The 24,114-nt window shown below is 34.1% G+C and overlaps 1 protein-coding gene across 3 annotated transcripts; it reads right to left on the bottom strand.

Annotated features, from left to right (window-relative positions):
- Nucleotides 1-522: 522 nt before the first annotated feature.
- Nucleotides 523-23,696, bottom strand: LOC124367565 (rab5 GDP/GTP exchange factor-like). Of its 3 annotated transcripts, none has more exons than XM_046824500.1 (14): nucleotides 23,577-23,696; nucleotides 17,700-17,859; nucleotides 16,387-16,520; nucleotides 14,017-14,280; nucleotides 13,043-13,172; nucleotides 11,438-11,535; nucleotides 9,622-9,875; nucleotides 6,943-7,074; nucleotides 5,616-5,726; nucleotides 4,879-5,040; nucleotides 4,327-4,496; nucleotides 3,338-3,451; nucleotides 2,142-2,292; nucleotides 523-749 (listed from the first exon to the last, which is right to left on the bottom strand). In XM_046824500.1, exons 2-14 carry the CDS (start codon nucleotides 17,852-17,854, stop codon nucleotides 603-605), a joined length of 2,022 nt encoding a protein of 673 aa, XP_046680456.1. In that variant the 5' UTR covers nucleotides 17,855-17,859; nucleotides 23,577-23,696; the 3' UTR covers nucleotides 523-602. The 3 variants fall into 3 exon arrangements, with proteins under 3 accessions (XP_046680456.1, XP_046680457.1, XP_046680454.1); XM_046824501.1 differs by having other exon boundaries at nucleotides 14,017-14,277; nucleotides 23,423-23,642; XM_046824498.1 differs by having other exon boundaries at nucleotides 23,423-23,639.
- Nucleotides 23,697-24,114: the final 418 nt, after the last annotated feature.

The following is a 24,114-nucleotide window of genomic DNA, read 5'->3' as shown; positions in this document are numbered from 1 at the left end:
AATTTCCATTTAGAAGGTATTTTCTGTAAAATTTAACTTTTGATTAGTACAAAAAGTGGTCCACTGTATTCAGAAAATACAATCTACACCCATAGTCCAGATAAATAAAATGAAGGAACATTGTGGCAAGGAGGGGGAGAACAGGAGGGAGAAGCAAGGATAACAGTCCTCCCCTCTCTCCAACCCTGGCACGATTGGCTAATTGGTTAACACATATTTTTAAATCTCTTAAAAGTTATGTCCAAACGAAGAATGTCTTGTTATGTTACCAGTAGCATGGATAGAGGCAGTACAGAATGTTGTATTGACATTCTTACAAATACGAAATTAACTTTTTCGGATAAAATTTAATTGGAAGCACCTTGGATTGCTTGTCTAAAAACCAAATATGGTAATATTACTGGCCTCTAGCTCGCCTCTAGTTTCAAGTACCATATATAACAGCACAGATAAAAACTCATCCCACAACTATTCAGGCTGACAGAACATCCACGTAGGTTCAAGGTAGAAAAGCGAGTGAGGTGATAATAAATCATAACATACTGTATTCTTTAATCCATATTTTTGGTATAATCAGCATCACACAAGTTGTGAATAGTTGGCTACAGCAGGTTGTCAAACGTGTCCATGAGTCCTCCCAGCGCCTTCACTATCTTGTCATTGGACTTGGACTTGGGCGGAGCAGGAGCAGGTGTCACGCCAGTCTCACACGGAATACTTTGGATCTGCCAGCCTTGCGTGGAGAAACCCTGCAACAGTTTTGTTTATGTCAAGAAATTAATTATACTTTTCAAGACAGGATTCTGATAAATTTATCACAAGACATCATAACAGTGAAGGAACACAACCTGGATTGCACAATTTTACGATGGATTAAGCGGATATGTGATAGAAAATATTAAACAAACGGTAATACCATACCAGTATGAGTGTCAGGTAGCAGGCACTGTATTTAGGCTTCAGTTCTAATCTTAGTACAACCATTAGACTTTGCTAATACTTCAACTTTCTTAGACCCGACAGTAATGTCAAACCAGCTATAAATTTGTTTGGGCTAGCCAATTGAAAATCAACATATACATCCAATAGAGAAATAAAATAACATTGTTATACTCAGGTAAAAAATTTAGTATACCTATCAAGAGGTATCTGAAACAGCAGACTAGAAGGTCGATGTTTGTGAGACAATTGTACAACAATTATTTTTATTCCCTTCATTTTTTTATTATAACATTGCTACAATAACTTTTCCATTGTATAAAACAAATGCAGGATTTTCTCTCTTAGATAACTTTAATGTTGCAAGATAAGACTAGGATGAGTACTCCTTTTCTCTGAGTGTATTTTTTATTTCAGGACTAAAATAGGTTTCTCTCAATTACTGATGGGCTGATTCCAAATAATTCAATACCAACACCAAAAGAATATGGCCTCGATTCTCAATTCTTAATTCAATTCCGATTCATGTATTATTTGCTACTAAGAATTAATAATTTAGCATGATTCTATGCAACTAATATTACCACTTTCCTACGACTTTTCAAATACTACCACATGTCAATTTTAGATGCTGAACACTAGCGAAGAGTAAATTATAGTATCAAGTACACAAAACACTACCACATGCCAATTACAATAAGAGAGGCTCCCAAACTGTCATTAATTTTAGACCAAGTTTTGTTGGATATGTTGTTCCAAAGATATTTGACAAATTACTAGCAGTTTTTCTTTGCAAGACATTTTGTTATTTTATCTCAGGATCACAAAAGATTATTTGGCTGCCAAAAAAGTCTTGCCTTGTCTTCACTTAGTCTATCAGAAGAATATCTTTTCCTCCCCAAATAACTGTGACCATAACTAGACTGTTCTCCGACATGAACATTTGACCTTCCTGCCCTAAAATACCTACACCATTTCTCCATATTTTAACCATTTATTGACTTATTAACTTCAGAAAACTGCTGTGAAGAATTTCAGAAGAACAAACCCTTTTTGGTTTTATAAACTGAATAACAGAGCACATATAAAAATCTATTAGATTGACAACAAACATAGCAGTATATCACACAACCAGAGATATGTCGGTGTACTGGGTGTGGTATATCAATTCCAGAGTAAATGATGTATACTATCACACATACCTGGTACTCAGAGGAGGCTGGCATCGGCTTGAGGGGAGAGGGGAGGGCGTGACCTGTATCTGAAGGTGACTCCGACTTGTCCAGCAGTGACGTGTGAGCCGCCGTCTGGTCGGTAGAGGTCACCGGTCTCAGGGCAGCTGACACCGAGAAACTACAAATCATAATGTTTTGTGAATTCACAAAAGTGAAGCAGTTGAAAGATGCTTTGTGAACCCAAAGTTAATTGTTTGCACATATAAACCAACTTAAACTAGTTACATATCATATTTAGATGCCAGAGTATTAATTTTTTGTATGGGAACAGTTGAAACCCTTTGAATGAAACAAATATTGCATAGTAGGACTCTTAGGAGTGTAAATAACCAAACTTGTTTCCTGACTGTATCTGAAATCTACCCCATCCTGAAAAAAGGTCATCAATTTAGAAAAACTAAGTACAACTTAGCTATAATAAAGTTTTTTTTATAAAAAGGAAGAGAGGTCAATCCTCTTTCAACCTATAGCTAGCATTGAAAACCTCAGTGCTTGACTCCTGGAGACTGGAGTTATTTGCAGGGGCAGAACAGAATAAAGAGGAGAGTCCATACAGTACAAAGTCAGATAAAAGTCCTATGATCACAAACGGGATTTGACACTAACTCAGATTTAAAGTCGAACATCTTCGACTGCTGAGCCATTGGCTTGTAGTTCAGTTATCAGAATACTGTAGATGAGAGCAGTAGACGACTACATACCACATATACATATTGGTTTCAAACAAATTGGTAGAGACTAATTCCTGACTGAGGCATTGTAAGACACCAAACTGTACCTCAACGAATCCTGACAAAGTCATGCTACACACATTGTAAACAGGTAAATGGCTTGCAAAGATAGAACACCTACAGTAAAGTTTAAGCAAAAAATTTGTATTCAAATTACAATTTAAACTTTTTTGAAATGAGTAAACGTTTTTAACCTTTAACCTTTTTCTAAAAATAATCCTACTTTAACGTTTTCTTTTTTAGATCACAATCTGGAAAATAAATTCTTGTTTATTAATGTTTTCCCTGCAGACCTTGATGCAAACTGTTGGCTTCATTAAATGCTTGCATCTTTTTGTAAACTGTCATATTTTATATTCCTCTCAGTTTTACTCAGTCACTATGTGGTCCTCCAATATGTTTAAATAAGGCCAACAAATCAAAGTTCAATACCTGTGCTTGGGCTCAGTGCCAGAAGGAGGTTCTGTAGGATGGTAGGTGTAAAAGTCCAAGGACTGCAACGAGGCTGTCTCCACAGAATGTAATCCAGAAGGTTGGAAATCTCCACTAAAATCAAAAACTTTAAATTAAAATGCTATAAATTTAGTAATATTTTCAACTTTCAATCTCTCTCCTACCCCACCAACAACCACCTATCCCCTCAATATTTCAATCATTTGAATAAAAACAACAAAATTATAACCTTCACTCATCTTAGCTTAGTCTTGGTTGTATTTTCCTCTGCCAACTTTTTTGTTGTCACATTTGATAGTAACCTAATGAGGAAGGGTCACTAATTTGAATCCACCCAAATACATGGAGCAGCAAGAAGAGCTAAAACTTTAAGTCAGAGCAATTGGTGATATTTAACTCATATGCTCTAAATGTTTTACACTTAAGATTTTCATGAAGACGGCTTATTACCTGACTTTTTATTTACCGTCGAATGTTTTCAATAATAATGGCAAAAAAACTGTAATAATTTTTTTACGTTAAATGTCTAAGTATAACGAGAATGTATGTAGGCTTCACAATTTTGCACAAAAAAAAAATATTTCAATGTTCCATTGTGTACCGCAAGAAATACCTAAAAAATGTATTTACCTTAAAAATTAAACAATTGTGCACCCAAAAGAGTACAAGATAGTCTAAGGTATTTATTTAAGTACAGGATCACATACAACAAACCACCAAGACAGGTGAACAATAAAAACACAATAAGGAAAATGCATAGCAACATGTACCCCATCATGCGTACAATGCGCTTACGATAGCGTGGTGTGTACCCGATTGGGTAGATGACAGCAGTTGTGAAAGATCGTGTGTACTTGATGGAGTACATGTCGTCATGAAATTGTTAAATGTATAACAACATGTAAGGAACAGCATACTCTTATTCGTCTAAAGTCAAAATTATGTTAAATTGAGGCCACCTCACGTACATATCGTCAGCAGCACTGTTGTCTGCACTGAAGTCGGACAGGTCAAAGTCATAGTTGATAGTGTTCAAGGTCGGATCTGGTGTAGCAGCCAGCTGAGCCTCGGGGGAGATCGGTGACAATAAGGTGGGGAACTTCATCGGAGACTCAAGGGTGTCTGTCTTGTTGACGATCTGTAATGATAAATATTCTTCATGTTAACTGAAAATAAAGTGCCCATCATAAAGCTGAAGGCAGAAAAGTCGAATTCTCAAACTATGGTACGCTTATAAGAAAACCGAGTGTGACATCATTGGAACTTATTAATACATTTTACTCTTAAGTAAAGTGGCACAGCTTTAGTTTTTTCAGAGATCTCTTAAGTTCACTACTCCAATGAAAAAGAGTGACATTAATTCATAAACCTGCACACTTAATTCATAAAAGTGCAAAATGCAATAACTAAAAGCTTCAATAAATAACCAAACACATGCCTCAAAACTAAAACAATATTGCTATATAGTAGAACATTTTTTTAAGACCATTAACGATTTCCATGAAGGGCCACAAACTAACCTGAGGTATGATGGGGGGAGGTAGCTGGGTGCAGGCGGGGTCCTCCTCATCCAAGGTCACAGGCTGGGCCGAGGGTCCTAAGCCTCTCAATACAGTCTTCCTGGGCCTTACCACCAAGGGATACTGAGTTATAATGTCCTTCACACGCTTCTTCACTGTCTCCTGTTAACAGTATAACACCTCATGTTTACAGTAGTCAGCTTTTCTTCATCAAAATACCTTAATATTTCAGGAGATAGTCAACACATTATTGTTTGGATTGAAAATTATATCCAGAGTTAAAATTTGACAAACAGTTTTTTTTTTTTATTATTATTTTATTTACATGCTATAAAACAGGATTTACCCTAATAATATTATAGCAGTTTACAAAAATTCCAAAACAGACATCAGTGGCTTGAGTTATAGCTTAAGTCCATAGCACACTTGTTTACTTTTGGCACACAAATAATAATAAAATTTATTTTAAAACATAAAATATGACATTTTGCATTGAACCTCAGTGTTACATGTGTTGCCTACTCCTACCTTGTAATAAGTGTAAAAAACTGTTTTGAGATTGTGACATATGTTGATAGAGAAAATAGAAGATGAGCAGTGTGTGACCATTGAGAATGTTAAGCAAGTCAAAAAAACATATTTCTAGAGAATGGTAAATGGCTTCAAGCCTTTTACGAGTAAAAGATAAACCATATAGCAGTCTAAGCAGTACAGTATATAAATTCATTTATCCTGACCTCAAAATTGTGCATCTCCTCCTTCAGCTGAGCTATCTCCTCCATGAAGACATCCTGCCGGTGATGAAGATCCTTGAACACAGCCTTGTGCTCATTCATCAGGTGTTTACCCTGTGGCAAAATTACATACGCCCTACAGTTGGTGTTAAATATGTCAAATTATGTTTTATGATAAGGTGGAAATTTTTTTTCTGATGAGTTCAGAATTAAAACATTTTTTTATTCTCCTTGCAACTACATCAAACTTGATATAAATAATGATGGTATGCAGAAAGTTTTATTTGAACATGGCACTTTTCAATTGAGTGCTGAAATTTGCACTTTCCAGAAACTGTAATGTTCTTAGAACATAATATGTAATCCATAAACAAAGTAAAGACATAAAATTTAGTTTAACCCTTGCCGAGCGACATATTAAGATAGAAAAGCACTTTACCACGCATATTTTTTTTTATTAAATTTTCATGTTTGTTTTAACATTATAATTACATAACTGCATGAAAAAAAGTATATAAAATGTTTTTTAATTAAATATTTACAAAAATTAATAATTGAAAACTTGATATTTTTCAATCAATAATATGAATAAGTTACAATGCCTATATTCTGTTAGTGAGTAAAATACTTGCATATTACCCATATTTATATGTTTAGAAATATTATTTGTCAGTATAACTCAAATATATTATCTTGAAATGGCTGTGGTGAACGTGTAGTGTAACGTCCTTGGACTGGCGGGGGGTCACGACACCAAGACGAGCGAGGCATGGGAACGGCGCAGCACGACACATGTCCGATATTACTGTCACTAATTTCCTACATTAGAGTCTCTACATTATTTATATATAATTAAAAAACACAACACATAAAACACAGCTGAAATAAACAATGTAAATGTAAGGTTACTTCAGAATCACTGATCACGACTTATTTGTTTTGTTTACTTTACAATGATCGCATTGGAAAAGGCGGGAAAACAAATAACACACAGATTTATTGATACCTGCTGCTACCTACTAAACAGAAAGGTGTACTAAGTGTGCAGGGCTACATTAACAAGTGCTGCTACGTGACGTTGAAAGTAACGTGTGGCGACAGCCAGCTGGAACGCAGCTGGCGGCTGGCGCATATATACGGATGCCGCTCGGCAAGGGTTGAAACAAAATAAGATCTTTTATTTGAAACTACAGTTATTTTTCCACCTTTAAATATAACCTTGTAGTTACAATCCATTGGTTTCTCTTGATACAACTATATGATTATAATTTTTGAGTTTTTCTAGTATTTAAATAGTCTTAAAATTTAAAAAAAAAAACTGTTGAAGTACCTCACACATGATTAGAGCAGTCTCCCATGTGCTGGGGGCAAAGATCTGCCCGGTCATAAACTGCTCAAATTCCTCTTCGTCCATATTGAGGCTCTCGGCTGTGAGATTCTCGATGAAAGACACAGCACAGCACTGAAAACCAACAATTTGATTGTATTATCTTGAATTGGCATTTATTATCAAACTGTATGGATGGTGCTGCAGTACAAAAATAGTCCAGAATGTAAATGATGCTTTGGAATAAAAATATATCAAGAGAAACAAAATGGCATTATAATTTATTTTTTAAATACACATATATACATTATTTTTTATAATAAGTTGAGCTCTAGGCCAAAAAGGGTTAACACGAATTTTGTAGGTGACAACTAGACTACTCATAAATAAAGCACTGGAAAAAGTCAAACATCGAATAAACTCATATTTCCCTGACGTACATAGTTACAATCCAAAGTGAGACATTAATAAACTGTGATATCCATGGTAAACCTTTACAATTCGATCAGGGTAAAACATTACCTGAGATTTCTACAACTCATTCATATAAGTAAAGTTAGCTCTTTGTCACCATGAAAGCATTGTGTTGTAAGCAAAGTCCCTATCACTAGACAGAGATTATTGTTACTTTGCACAAAATCTGAACTGTTAGACCGATAGTCAAAACACATACCATCCAAAAATCATCTCTTAATAAAATTGACCATCTTTCACCAATTAAATTTAATCGATCCCTTTAGTTTTGTACTTTTTGAAGTTTATTGTAGACTCATGAACAAGAAAAATCAAACCCTTTTGATCCAAAACACTTCTTAGTACAAACAACAGGTCTCATTGTCTTTTTGGTAATGTGCAAAAATTGCTTTTGTTGGGAAATTGCATCTCACTACTCTATAAAAATTCTTTTTTTCTAAGAATTGACATGATTTATCCAATCTTCAATCTTCTGATTGCAACATGAAACAATTCTGTGTACGCCTGGAGTCCACAAAAAGTTTCCATCTGACACTACCTTTTTTAAGCAGCAATTTTTCATCTATCTACAATTATTTATTCTGTCAGTTTAAGTCACAAGGTTGGTCACTGTGGTTATCATGAACTTTAATCTACTTTCAGCATACTTTTTATTCATTATGCTGTTCCTGAACACTTCACAAGATAACTTTCAATATTGGTTTTTGGTTTTGTCAAAAATATCATACCACTGATCATATCTCACAAATTACAAAATTTTAAATTGCAGCACACATTCTAAAATGTACCTTGAACAAAATAGAAACAAAACAGATTGTATGTTACAACAGCTAGATGCGTACTATAAGTGGGGTTTCTCTAATGTCAAAATTGCAGCTCCATCTCTGCATATCACCATAGCAGATAAAAACATCTGTTTGTAAAAAGATAAATACTTAGAAAAAATGTTAAAAATTTTACATATTTTAAAATTGCAGCATGCAGATATTTCTGATGAATATAATAACTTTGTAGTACTAATAGTAAAGTATCTCCTTTCAAAAAAGAATATCGTACAATTTTCCAGAATTATGGCAGTTATTCTTGTACATACGTACTAAAAGCACATTCAGACAAATATATAACTTCCTTTTCAAGTTGCATCTTAAATGTTGTCAAAACTTTCATTTATACCTTGCTGCTCTATAACTTTTGAGTGCACATCAAGTCTTGTCCTTCGTATTTTCATCAGTTTTCCTTATTGTTTTCACCATCAAGGCTTGGTTTGATTTATGGTAGCAATGTTTTATTAGCAGATTTTATTATCATCTTGACAAATATTCATTATTAGATATTGTCTTTATGCTACTGATTGATCTTAATAACCTTTCTGTTCTGAAACCGTTTTCTGTTAGTTCTCATTTATGAACTTTGGAGAAAGATTTGGTGAACTTATGGAAAAAGAAATAATTTTGGAAAAAACATACTATTAATTTATACTATGAAAACAATACACATACTTATATCACTATCTCAAAAATATGAAATACAACCAAGAGTACTTCCATTTCACATTTGAGAGTGAAAAAATTGTCAATAGGTAACCTTTAATTATGACTAAATTCCAGCATAACAAACTCAAACAGTCCAAAATGAATCATTTAGAAACTGGACTACAATATTCACTGCAGAACAGAAAACTGTACAAATGGTCAATGGGAGGGGGGAGAGGAATGAGATTGTTTCATCAATGGTGTGTTTGTATTTGTCTTCTTCTTTCAACTCTTAATATACTTCCTGCAAGCAAAATTGAGAGTTTTTATTGGCTAAGTACTAACTTGTCCTGTAATATTGTCAGCTAACAGATGGCAAGCATTTATTTAATATGCTTTAAAATATTACCAACAAGCATTTAAAGGCTTCTTTTTTGAATGGATAGAAAATATCATTACTGTTCGCCATTACGTACATCAAGAACAATGGCACTATGATCTAGATACCACAATCTTATGTGAATAGATATCAGCTGAATAGTTGATCACTTTCTTGTCTTCCTTTTGCACGTCATAACATTCACTAATCACAATAATATTAAGCCTCCAAAACTCAACTACTCAAAATGTCCAGAAAGCAACAACAATTGTGATAAGAGAATATTCGCAACAGATCAAGCACAAAAATCAAGCATTATTCCCAGTTTTTCCGGAACTCCCAGTGAGTGACACATACCAGATTGGTAAAGCAGTAACCACCCTCGCCCGACATGAGTCTGCTAGCATTGCAGAATCGTGTAATGTAGTTGATATTACTCTTCAGACGGGCTGGGTTGGTCTTTAGCACCACAAAGATAAGAGCAGGCAGGAACTCGTCGGCTGAGGCAGGTCCTCCCACCAGCTGCAGAAGCGTGAAGATGTTGCGACAACAACGAACCACGCAAGCCAACTTGTCCTGTGGTGCTCGAGCCGAGTCCAGGCCCAACAGTTCTGTAATTATGGTGCATTTTTAGTTTGTGCCACCGCAAACAGAGTTTTTATAAGTTCTGTAAAGAGCTCCCAGTAAAACACAGTTTGCTTTCCAGCAATGTCCATCGATAGATAAAGGCTTTGAACTGTTCCGAAGAGATTTGACATCAGAAAGAACAGTCAGGAAGAGTACATCTCACAAACCAAGTTCTTCATGTCAGCATTTTCCTTATTTAACTTGCTACATTGATTCACGTTTGATTGTTTTAAAAATTAATTTTCAAGTAAAAGTAATAAACCTTTTTGTATTAAACATTGATACAGTTTGATTTGGTTAATAGATAATCCTCTCAAATAGTTTGGATAATGATATCTGATGTAAAGTTGGACACAATAACGACAACCATAATCATAGTTAGAATGTATTTCAATTACATACTTGTTTTATCAAGACAGTTAATATTGGAAATTACGCATGAAATATTTCATAAATATTCTGTGACCATTCGATGCCTTGTCTCCTGTATTATACTGAATATCTTGTTTTAATAATAAAATTAACCCTTTGCACGCCATAAGCGAGTTTTTTCGCATGTATAAAAGTCCGTACAGCGCCCATAGCGAGTTATATCGCGAACTACATTTTACAACATTAGATAGTTTAATAGTTGTCGAATTTGCCGCTAGATGGCAGAGAAAGTCACTTTTGCTGCCTAGTGCATTAGCTAACGTGCCAACTGAACGTTTGAGGAGTATCGATCGGTAACAGCTGTTTCTTTCTATTCATGTTTGTTTCCCGTACTTCTCGAAACGCCCAAAGCGATTATACTCGCCGCCATTTCGTGAAGCGCCGCCATTTCGTGAAGTTCTATGTCTAGTGTTCCTGCTCACTGACAGTTTATGTTTTTACAGTTTTATTAGTTTATATTACGTTTAGTGCTTGTGAACTATTAAAATTATTACTATAGTAATAACTATTATTTATTATTTTGACGTAACTTGTGAATATATTGCCATAATTATGGCTAACGCAGACGATCCGGACTTAGACGATTTCGTTCTTGGGGTTACATACTTTGGACGATTATTCGTAAAAAAAAACAGAAAACAGTTTTCCAAAATGTGTATTTATTTACTTATCACACATCATATCTACTTCATGTACCGGTCGCTATACGTTTGTAAAAATTATACAGTTTTATCAAAATAACGTTTTCGTTCATTTCATACCTACTGGTCCTTAAAATAGAAAAATATCTATATTTCGTTTTAAAAAAATGCCCATAAAAGCATTTTATGGTTTTTTATTCCTTAAATCAATTACTTAAACAAATAAAAAAATGGCTTTACAGTTTTCAAAAAATTAAATATTCAGTAATTTGGCGCTAGGGCAAAACATAATTAACGTAATTACTTGGCGTGCAAAGGGTTAAGTTCCTTTGTTCTCATAATTTGTCTTATTAACCTCTTCAAATTCAAGAAAACTTACAAATTGTACTAAATCAAAATCACTAATTAATAATATTTGCACAAATCAAATAAAAATAGTTGGTTAAGCATGTAAATGTGACAAGTTAGATTACCAGTGATAGAAGCATAGACTCGGTCCTGAACCTCCGGATCTGTCTCATTGATGCCACAGTCTACGTGGGCAGCACTCACCCAGTTGAGCTGTCTGATCCTAAAAACAAGCAAAACTTAGATAAGAAAAGAGATAAGTTTCTGAACGCTCAACAGTTCATTACAAAGCTTGCAAGCATTAATTGATTATTATACAAGAACTGTTTAAAGATTAACCTTATAAATTCAACACGTCATATCGTAATGTATTTGAGCGCTGTCAAAGCGATAAGTGTGTGAGCTATCTACCCATCCAAGGAATCATGTCAGGATGGCTGTGTGGTGTAAGGCGCTTCTCTCGGACACAGGAATTGGTCTAGAAGTTGTGGGTTCAATTCCCATGCCTGGCATTAAGAACTTTAGCATTCTGTACACACATATGAAATTCACTGGTCTGTGATAAAGCTGGTGGGAGGGCATTGCATTTGCATTTTTTACCACACCATTAAAGTACCACAACATCACCAGTATGGCTCTTTCAATATTGTAAACATGTCCATCTCATAACAAAACTGTCATATGTGAATATCATAAGAGTTTTCATCACAAAGATAGTTAATATACAAAAAGAACATTAGAGCACCCAAAAATAATCCTTATAGTACACCAAAAAAATTTGTATTCTTTTCTTTTACTGATAAACACATTTTTGTCTTTCTAATTAATATTTTATTTGACAAAAAGCATTTGAAATGTACACAGTATTGTGAGAAAATGGAAAGAATGTTAAGAAAAATAAAGCACTCATTGAAACAGAGCACCAAATTTTTAATTGCATCACTGTTACTACCTTCGACTTCTACCACTGCATTATGCTTGAATATTTCTACACCTCAGTCAAAGCACTATGCTACAACACAATGTTAGAAGGCTGCAGTTATCTACTGCAAGATCTTTAGGACAAGCAATATTTGTTATGGACAAGCCAAAACCGGCACTGTTACAAAAAATACCATTGTTGAGCTCAGCTTTAGAGTTTCACATAACTTACTCACTCACTATACTCATTTCAAATCACTCATTTAATTTTTAATTTTAGCACAGTACTTCATTTACTGTAACACAATGCTCAAAAAATCAATCAAAAACACACATCCATGTTCTGAAAAACAAATGTATCTTTTAATTCTTTTGCAGCACAGATTCTAAAAATTCCAAAAAAAAAAACAATATGTTATGGTATACATACTGTTTCAGTTCTGTTTCAGCATCATTCTGTTAAAGCAAACCGAGAGGAGTTATCCTGATTTTTAGGCTTAATACAACCTCTAACACTAAAGAATCCTCATCAGCTTGAACAATCATCCTCTACGTAAACTGGACTTTTCAATCAAGTTATCCCATTATTTCAACATTTGCCATTAGGGATGAGCTTCTTCTGGACATCCATTAGTTTACCCAGATGTGACAACATCAGTTCGTTCTCTAACCAGTGCTGTTTCTACCGACATGTATAAATAAGTCATAAGTAAACCCCCTGCGGAGGAACAGGAAAGTACAAAGAACGCTGCTAATAAATTAAGATTTCACGTGGTTAGAATAAAATATGACACTGAATTCATACAAACCTCTTCTGTATTTGGAGATCTTTGTCTTCATCATTGGTGGACTGTGGGCAGAAGAGCAGCCGGTACAGGCAAGTCATAGCATATTTCTCCAAATAGTCCAGCAGCTGTTCCTTTGTCTCTTGGTTCACATCTGAATATACAAGGCTAGTTACAACACTGTTTTAACTTATCAACTGAAAACCTGTTGAAGTCCCTTTAGGTTCAAATTATTCACATTCCAATGTCCCTCCCAACACAACCTACACTGGACACAGGTGATACCAATGTTGATACTACTTATAATCTGAGAAAACCTATGAATGCACAGGAGTAGCACATCAATAACTGCAAGTGTCGAGATATTGGTATAAAGAGATAACATAACTATGGTGGGAACGGGTGATTCAATGCAAATATTGAGTTTACTTCAATTTCACCTTCTGCCCAGTCCAGCGTCTGAATGACACTGTCACAAACGTCTCCTGGAATCTGGAGTCCACATCCATCTGAAGAGGTCCAAGTCAGTAACAAAGTCATTCAAATTGAACTCATTCAAAAGAGATCTGCCTGGTTACCCAGCAGCCATCCAGTGTTATCTAGATAAAGAGATGTTTTCATTATCTTGTCAGGTACAAGTTCACAAAACAATAATGCTTACTTCCTGCTTATCAGTAGCAAATACTGGAATATCTTAATAGGACACACAAGTGAACTGTCAGCCATTACAATATGAGGCTTCTCTTTTAATACTGTGTATAAATTTAAAACTTTTATATACATGCGAGCTAACTTTTGTAACACACGATTACCTGTTAAAATACTAATAGTTTCTTATGAAAATTCTGAGTTTTAAAAGTGGTGCCACTAAAATTTAAAGCTCTGGTTTTCCAGGATCCAGCCATTTTTCTGGAGTATAATGAACTTTCTCCATTATCTCGTATGGGGTACAAATAAAAATGCTACATTGAAAAAGCAAGAAATACTCAACATCTTACTTTGATAAACTGTACTGGCATCCATCCGTTTCGTGAAGACCTGGTAAAAGTTCTGGGTATGCTCTGAGAGGTCATCAACAGGTACAGACATGTCTTCTGCCTCTCGGCTCAATCGTGCGTACAGCGAGTGTATGCACTTGTGTACATCTGCTTCCACTGCTTTTCCCACCTGCGTGAACAGCTCGGAATGCTCTTGTCGCAACCGATCCACCTCCGGTGTAGCGGGCCCATAGAGTGCCTGTCCCTCCTCGCTCCCACTGCCTTCTGCAACCGTCATGACATGAATTCAAACATAAACAGCAATTGGAAATTTAAACTATTCTATAGAATTCTTAAATCCAATAGGCAAGAATTTTATTTCTATTTTTTTTATCCATCACAATTCATATTTTTACTTATATCCATTACTTTCTTTTTCTATAGGATAAAATTAATTATGATAGCTCAAAAATTCCAAATAGGAATGGAACAGCCTAAACTTGTGAAGCTAATTATGATGTATGCACTATGGATTTATCTGCAGTACAGTTCAGAAACATAATAACGACAAGATGGAATAACCCTTTCATTTGGCAAAAACATAATAATAACGTTTTGTCAAATATATTGCATGTCCTTTGATGAAATTTTCCTAGCGCTGTTGACATCTTGACAAGACAAATCCAGCCCTACTAAATATCAGGTAAGTATCTGAATAATAAAGGTTATCAAAACCCTGGACAAAAGTTCACCCATATTAGTGGAGCACTTAAATTCCAGTTTCAATAATTCTAAAACACAATACTCAACATCAAGAACTGTGTAAGGGCAAGTACAGTTCATTCAGTGGTTTATTTTGCACTGTATAAATTATATAAATTTTGAAACCGATGGAACAATGGACTATTCTAAATGTTTTTTTTTTCTATTTGGTAGAGGAAGGAAATATCATGAACATAAATAGGTGCCAAGTCTATTCATCTCTATTCAAGTCTAAAATTCACCTTATTCTTCACGGGCCTAACCTGGGTCTACATATCACATCTCATCACCCTATGCCTAAAATTGGTTTTGGCATGACAATAGAATTAACATCTTCTCCAACCATCAAAACAAACACAGATGTAGCTGTATCCCAGTCTGAACCAAGCTTCTTGGTGTGGAGAACTCTACAAACGAAATTAAACAAAAAGTGCCAGTATTTCTCTATATGATCTTCACATAGACCAAGTCAATTCACCAAGTATATGTATGGCTTTCATGAAAGAACTTTTCCAACATGGGTAATAGAAGAAATAATGATTCACATAAGTGGGAAATTTAGATAGTGAATCCAGCCTGGTGAAACGATTTGGGCATTCCATACAGATACAAACAAATCTACTCAGTATGCAGATAAAGGTTCACTAAAGCAATTTACAACCTGTTAACTTCTTTATTAAGCACCTTCGCTACATAAAAGAGAATCAAATGGACTACAGTCACCAATTGCCTTCTCCTACTGAAAATGAGACAGACCACATGAGCCATAAGTTCACCGAGAGATAGAACTCATACGGTCTGGGTATTTGTTTATTCCAATCACAGAAGAACTAAGGTACCCGTTTCGTTCCAAAGATGAGTGAGAGACTACGATCAACCATCAAAGGTTGACAATGTGCGTCAATTGCTTAACCTCAGTTGAGCCAACTTAATATATTGAGTTTGTGAAGGGTTGATATATTGATTTATAAAACACAATAAGTAGGCAAGTAGTTTACAATATAATAACCATTATCTACAAAATGTGATATTTACTTTAAAATTTTTCTAAGTGATTAGACCAATATGTAAGTAATTTATTACTTCATGTAGTTTTATAATGCATTGATCGTTCTTTTAATTTACAGTATATAATAATACAAATTTATTGTAACCATTTAAATTTATCAAATAAAAACAAGTAGTAAGAGTAAAAAAATCAAACTAACTTTATTTTGAATAGGGGAAAGATTAAAACAACAACAAAAGTGATCAATGGACATATAAAATTAACAAAATCATAAATATGATATTGCAGAAATTTACGAGATTGGCTGATCATTTTCTGTAATAATGCAGGCACACAAAAAATTCAGAATAAGGTCCTGGTGAATAGAGCCATATATTTCAATTTACTTCATCCTAACCAAAATTACAATCAATTTACAGTTCTTCTGATGACATCAAAATATAGACAAACCTTGTTTTAAGTTTTTAGCAGAAATTATAACCAAAATCCAATGAGTCAAAATACAGTACATAAAAATACAATGTGCTCTAGTCACCACAGCATATTGTTTCTACGAGTAGATAATTATCATTAATAAATTAAAGTAAATACTTTGAATGCTAAATACTTGTGGAGAATACCTTTTGTAGAAGTGGATTTCCTAAAGACATTCAGTTTCAGTAGTGTTTTCTTCTTGTCCGTCTGCTGGCGCTTTTTTTCTTCAAACTTAGAAAACCCTGTAATGGTTGATTTTTGAGATTTTTCACCTCCATCCCTGAAAGCAGATTTAATATAATTTTGAAAATGTAAATGTTCCTGTGTTATCAGTTGCAAAGTTCTTGGATATTGTGGTGGGCAGTAATCTAAAATGGAAAGAACATGTAACACTAATTGCAGCTAAAATAAGTTCAGTTTGTTATTTGTTATGTACTTAAGGTCTTGTACAGGGTTAGGCAGACCACCCATTCACGAATGGCTGAACTGAGGAATCTACTGGATTCATTTTTGGCACAATTTCTCAATCATGCAAGATAAATCCAAACTTTAAATACACAAAATTTTAGTTTTTAAGAGAGCTATTCATAAGTATACCTTGCTATTTGAATTTTTAGGTTTTATGAGTTTGAAATATACTATATTTGAACTATTTAAAAAAATTGGAAATGTGCTGAAAAGTGACCACTATGACATTGACATTTTTAGAAATTGTACTTTTTTGTAATCCTGGATAAAAATTTGGATTTGGTAAAATTTTTAACAAGGTGTAACCGTAAAAAGGACTGAAACATTACAACTTTGACATTTTTACCCTGTGTTCAAGAAAAGAAATAAATTAAAACCTTTTTTCAAAATTATCAGTGAGTAGAGACTTTTAAAATGCGGTATGGCTCGACCTACTTTTATATTACAAAATCTTTCAAAAATTACCTCTAAAGAGAACTGTTCAAATAAAATTTCAGGTAAAGTACAGGTGCAAACAAAATTTCATTAATTTTAATATTACTGTATGATATTGTCTTCCTTACATTTATGATATTCTCTGCCTGTACAAATTAATCAGTCCAAATTTCACAAATGTCAAATTAAAAACAACTACAAACAGGCAGAGAACTCTGTAATACCCAGTCCACCAGTCTACAATATAGAAATTAAATTCGTTTAGTGACTCTGACAGTGCCATAGAACTTAGTTACTTCCATCATTACCTTATAACTGAAACAACAAATGGTTTTCCTCATCCACAGCACTTGGTACCCTGTCTACTAATTTTAAAATGTTTTAAGTTGGCGTTTTTTTTTTCTTTGTTGGAAGCCAAATTGGGAAGGGAATGAATTATGACTAATTTGAAGATATACTGTCTTTTAAAAATAGCCTTCTCAAAAGAGTTTAAAAAAAAGCGGACATGACAGGGAAGAATAGGTCCTGAGAAATTGATGCGATATGACTTTCATACCTGTCAGACCGCTGAAAACTGGACCTGAGTTTCTTCTGCTGCATCTGCTCACGGTGGCATTTTGAGCAGTATCCATCCCACTGGACATTTCCATAGTAGTCACACCCGCTTTTACACTTGAGGTCTGGGCGGTTGCTGCCCTTTATTGCGTACATTTCCTCTGCAACAACAAGCTATGAATTAACCGTGTTCATTGTTTAGTTAAGTCTTCTAGTAATAAACCAGGCTACTCATGAAAAGCATGATATTACATACTCTTATATTAAAGACATACTATGATGTTTGGAGCTCTTTGAAAAGATATTAGTAGCCTAATTTACGGTTTATCATTATTTCTTTTAACTTCCTTAATTATTATTGTTCTTAACTGGTTTACAGAGATAAAATCTTTAAATTTCCGATTACAGGGTAAAGTAGGTATAAAAATTGTTTCATCATCCAAATTTCTATTAGACTACTTATTATTCACTACTCTTGTATAAAATATGTTATATGTATCCATAACATATGCTTTGGAAATTTCCTGGACCTAGAATCATCAAGTTATGTTAATACCATTGTACAAAGATAATAATCTTCAATAGCTATGTTTGTCAAAGGATTACCCTACTAGAGTACGATTAATATTAAAATAAATTTATTTAAAATCTATGATACAAAACAACTCATTATACTAATATTTGGAATTGGACAACAGGAGACCTGTAGGAGGCTTTCACTGACAAAATCCTTACTGTCACTTACCTTTTATATTTTAAATAAGTAATGCATGACATTTTATCCCATAACCAGAAACATAGAATATACTAATCAAATGGATAAGTTCAATTAAGTTACATATTAAATAATGTAAAAGCAACACAAAATTCATTTTTTAAATATTGTTTTTGACCTAATATGGTTGAGGTTTTGTAGATGGAGCTTATATTGGTACTGATAACTTACTTACATTAAAACAAAAAAACCAATCTCCAATACTTTTATTATTTTGTGAGGCCTTTCAATATCAAGGATATATCTTCTTCAGACACATCACAAAATTTTGTGATGTGTCTGAAGAAGATATCCTTGATATTGAAAGGCCTCACAAAATAATAAAAGTATTAAATATTGGTTTTATGTTTTAATGTAAGTAAGTTAAATGGTTGAGGTTGTTTTGATTTTAAATAAATATGCCTAATATTATTAAAACCCTATTTTTTATTCAAACCCAAAACCGAATCTGGGATCCCTTTAGCTCCAGATATTTAGTATAAGAAATTCCAGGTTCGGCGTATTCAGAGAATGTGACAGAATATTCATTCATTCAGACTCATTTCACGAGCTACGTATAATAACAAGAAATATCATGCACTTGTATTTCAGATGTGTATATTGTACTATAAATTGGATTCAAATATCTCATTCATATAGTAAATGACTTCTTCACGGCTAGTCAACCTTTTGCATGGAAACGAAATAATAGTACGTTTCCTCGCAAAAACAGAAATATGACACATGCCCTGGAGAGATCCATAGCATCAAGTTAAAGAACAAAATTTAAAACAGATGCAGCTTTAAAAAATTACAAATCAAAATTAGTGTATTGACAGTTTGGTGCATTCCTCAAATACCACAAAAATACAAACGTACACCAGACCACTTGTTACGTACCAGGCTTTGCTGAAGTTGCATGCAAAATTTCAAATCTATACCTCATTTTATTCTAAAAATGTCCTGGCACGACAGACAGGAGAAAAGTTTTGCCAGCCTATTGAGCTTCAATGATGCTCAGCCTATCTCATGGATGGAATGCCTATGCAGAATGAAGTCACATGCAAAATTTTAAATCCATAGCTCAAAATTTGCTCTTGAGGCGTCTACCAGAAAATAGATACCAAGGCAGATGGACACTTAGGCAAAAGACGAATTTTCTCCAGAAGTCTTAGTGAAAGCTTTGCATAATATATAACATTTCAGGTTTGTCTCAATTCAATCTTGAGTTATCACCTGAGTTATAGACATTCCCAACAATCAGCCAAATCCCATGGAGGGACATCCACCATCATCGAACTATAGCTTACCAATATACTAACAATCAGCCAAATCCCATGGAGGGACATCCACCATCATCTATAGCTTACCGACATCATGAACTATACCCAATATACCAAACCAACAACCACTCAAGGACCATGGGACATCCACCATCATCGACCTAGTTATATCCACCATCATACTACAAATATACTAACAATCAGCCTCCCATGGAGGGACATCCACCATCATCGACACTATACTTACCAATATACTAACAATCAGCCAAATCGAGGGACATCCACCATCATCGAACTATAGCTTACCAATATACTAACAATCAGCCAAATCCCATGGAGGGACATCCACCATCATGCTATAGCTTACCAATATACTAACAATCAGCCAAATCCCATTGGAGGGACATCCACCATCATCGAACTATAGCTTACCAAATATACTAACAATCAGCCAAATCCCATGGAGGGACATCCACCATCATCGAAACTATAGCTTACCAATATACTAACAATCAGCCAAATCCCATGGAGGGGACATCCACCATCATCGAACTATAGCTTACCAATATACTAACAATCAGCCAAATCCCATGGAGGGACATCCACCATCATCGAACTATAGCTTACCAATATACTAACAATCAGCCAAATCCATGGAGGGACATCCACCATCATCGAACTATAGCTTACCAATATACTAACAATCAGCCAAATCCCATGGAGGGACATCCACCATCATCGAACTATAGCTTACCAATATACTAAACAATCAGCCAAATCCCATGGAGGGATATCCACCATCATCGAACTATAGCTTACCAATATACTAAAAAATCGGTACAATGGAGTGTCAAAAAACGCGATAAAACATAACAAACTCTTACCTACTAATCCAACAAAGTAACCTAATTACCACATAATATCACATTGTAAAATGTAAAATGTCTGTAGTTAGTTTGTATAGAACTCTGTTAAATTGATTTTCTTGCTGACATCATGGTTATCCATAAGACCTGTGTAATATAAAGTTCTATTTTGCTATGCTAAATCTTAACTGTGTATTAGGACAGGAAGGGACAAATGCACATGTTACTTTTACATGTTCTAAATATGAAACTTTCAGAAACAAAGAAAGAAATCTGCTTTTGTCATTAAATTGTGGGAGAGACTCTACTAAACCCTCATTTGGTTAATCTTTGTAGTTGCAAATTTTATATTTATAAATGCATTTTTAGTGCACAATCCAAGCTATTGTGACAACACTTTCGTAACATTTTCTTGTAGGCCTACACTAAATTTTCTGTACATATGTAAACACAAACTGAGGTCACTTGTTTTTACAATCATAAGACAGTAGTTTTTTTTTAGAATATCAGTTATATTTTTAGATCTATCAATATAGAGAACTGTAAAAAAATTACAAACATAAACATTTATCTCATCCTGTCCTGGGTTTCTTCAACCTACGTTCCCTCTCTTTCAAACGAACAAGTCTGATGGGCTCCTGGCAGAATATACTTGATATCATTTTCAATCATTCTTGCTTTTAAATCCTCTAAAAATATTTCTGATCTTATAATAAGCCAAAAGTACTGACAAATGTAAAGCTAGTAGGAGAGAAATAAGTTGCCTAAATACACAAACATATGTCGTTAACAGATAAATTGTCAACTAACATTATAGCCTATATCCCACCCATCTATAGAAAACTTTTAACAGTAGTCCTATAGTGTTTTTAATGTGAGTAGCAACAGCAAGCCAACAACGGGGCTGTATGAAATTTAACTCCATAGGCTGCCTACTAATTGGAAAAAGGGAAAAAATCCAATATACTAATTTTTACTAATTTTCAGCCAAATACCATGGACTGACATGCATCATCAACATCAAACTCAATGTTGTATACAGGTATATAGATTGTTTTAATAAATTAACTTATTGATTTTGTTTTAATTCATCAACATGTTTTTTTATCAGAGTGAAGGTATGAGTTTGTCATGCAATGTGTTGTTTTTAAATTATGAAATTGAAAATTGAATCTGGCAGGAAGTTACCTGGTGGTTTGTAAGTGTGGTATGTTGCAACTTACAAGCATATGAAGTTAGAAATGTATGGTTAGGTTAGTTTTGCACATTTTATTAAATTCATTAAATTATAAGGTTTTTTACCATTTTCCGAAGAGTTTATTTTACCGGGAACTTAAAAAAATACATTATTAGAAAGAACAGACTTTATTTGACATACTGTGAAAATTACATTTCATTATGATGATCAGTTCTCATTTTCTGCCTCTCGAAAGAGAGTGGCATCAGCGAGAAAGAGGCCACTAGGTCCCTATCTACTATTTGGTAGACTGTACATACACACATATTATAAATATAAAAAGTTAAGTCGATATTTACGAGTGCTTGCATAATCTGAGCTTGAATTTTGTTACTATCTCGAAGGATATTTTTCTCTTTGTACCAGAGTATAGGGTGACGCTAAAATCTGTACTGATGGCCAGGGGTATTTTTGATCGGTACTTTTCCAACCTCAGATCATGTGCCGTACCAGATTGTTCAACAAGATCTAAAGTCGGAAAAGTTGGACAATCTGTAACATGATCTTAGGTCGGGAAAGTACTGATCGGAAATTCCTCTGGCCATCAGTGTGGGCTTCAGTGGAACAGATCGCTAGACTAAAGACTGCTCTTACTAATAATGTAGTTTGATTACGTACCTAGTAAGAACAACTGTTCCAAATACAGTGTCTTTCTGACAATATAGTACCTACTGCCTGAGATACAGTTCTTAAAGAATAAAAATACCTTTTCCATCTAAAAACCAATAAATGTTGATCATGGAATAATGCAGCTTTTATTTATTTGCACGGTTTTGCAGACGCAATTGACCCAGTTTGAGTTTACTTGTGTATGGAGGATGAGACCTACAAGAAAATGTTGCAAAAATGTATTGATTTAAGCTAAGATCTTGGGTTGTTCCCTAAATATGAATTTAAATTTTTAAAATGTGCCACTACAAAGATTAGCTGACTGAGGGTTTCTTCTTCTTCTATGGGGCGGTCTAATGCCATGCACTTAAGCCTCAAGGGCCTTTTGCGCACCCCAGAAGCACACCATGAGGCCTACCAGTCTATGATTTTAGTGGAGTCCCTCTCGCCATTTAATGACAAAACAGATTCCTTTTCTTTGTTTGTATCCGTTGCATGAGCGATAACTTTGGTGTGTAATTCTAGAGATATTACTACCGTACCATTACATAAAAATTGAAAATGGTAAACATTTATCCATTGAGAGTTAGGCTACTCTTCTTGTTCAAACATTTTCATCTAGGGGAGGGGGCGAATGCTAATCCCCCACGCTTACCCAAAGTGTTAACCTTGTACTACTATTGAATGTAAGTTATATTGCAGTTTTCATTTATTTTAAATATATCTTTTCACCGCATATTAGTCTATGTATTGTATTTTTTAAGGGTTGTATGTGTTTATGAAGCGTTCTTTTCTTTATTTCTACTTATGTCTTAATTTTATTTTTAATTTTTGTATGGTTAGGGCCTACTTTACTATATTTTACTACTGTACTGTTTATGTGTTATCAAATGTCACTTCAATGGTGTATGACATTTATAAAAAGTCCACTATGCATGAATAGGATACATTTTGACCAAAGATCTAAAGACTTACCAATCTAGTAGGTCTAGTGTGGCTACGCAATTAATTTAAAATTTGTTTGTCAAAGAAGAAAGTTGATCCCGTTAACACATTAAAAACTAATACTCTTTAAAATGCTGCCACGACTTCAAAATTCAACCACATTATTAATTATTCTATTACTAACCTACTCCTATTCCATAGTCTGACAGTTCGAGTCATCTGTCAAATTATAAACGAATGAATTGTCAAAGTTTACAGCTGTTGTCTGACTGTAACTCATCACCGTTCCGACCAGACCAGTAGGTACACGACTGCAGAATATTACGGTCAAAACTAATCGATTGTTCCTGCTACTTGTGCTAACTTGTAGCAAATTCGAAATTTTTAATTCAATTCAAAACCGCTTTACTCACTTAGCATATACACATATATACATAGTGTCAGGATTTAATTCATAATTTTACTATATTAAACAAAAACAAGAATACATACAGAAAATACGAGATGTATCACAAGATATAGAAAAAGTTTAAAATACAATTGTTACAGTTGTTTAAAAGGGTTACAATTAAAACAGCTTTTGGCAAAAAAAACTATTAATTATGGAGTACTCTACCTCCAGTATCATCACAGGAATTTATTAAAGAAATTTATAGCCTTGTTCATAAGAAACCTTTTTAATTTTATTTTACATTAATTTATTGAATGTAGCCTCTGACTTA

The sequence above is a fragment of the Homalodisca vitripennis genome, chromosome 8 (genome assembly GCF_021130785.1).
Source record: "Homalodisca vitripennis isolate AUS2020 chromosome 8, UT_GWSS_2.1, whole genome shotgun sequence".
Classification (NCBI taxonomy): domain Eukaryota; kingdom Metazoa; phylum Arthropoda; class Insecta; order Hemiptera; family Cicadellidae; genus Homalodisca; species Homalodisca vitripennis.
Note: the sequence above shows the minus strand (reverse complement) of the source record. Positions and strands in the feature narration are given on the sequence as shown.

Coding starts and splice junctions, on each gene's coding strand:
- LOC124367565 (XM_046824500.1), bottom strand. CDS start 17,854: ATGTACGCAATAAAGGGCAGCAACCGCCCAGACCTCAAGTGTAAAAGC. Junction 5,041..5,615: donor AGGAGATGCACAATTTTGAG/GTCAGGATAAAT, acceptor TACTGTTAACAG/GAGACAGTGAAGAAGCGTGT. Junction 750..2,141: donor CAGCCTCCTCTGAGTACCAG/GTATGTGTGATA, acceptor AAACTGTTGCAG/GGTTTCTCCACGCAAGGCTG.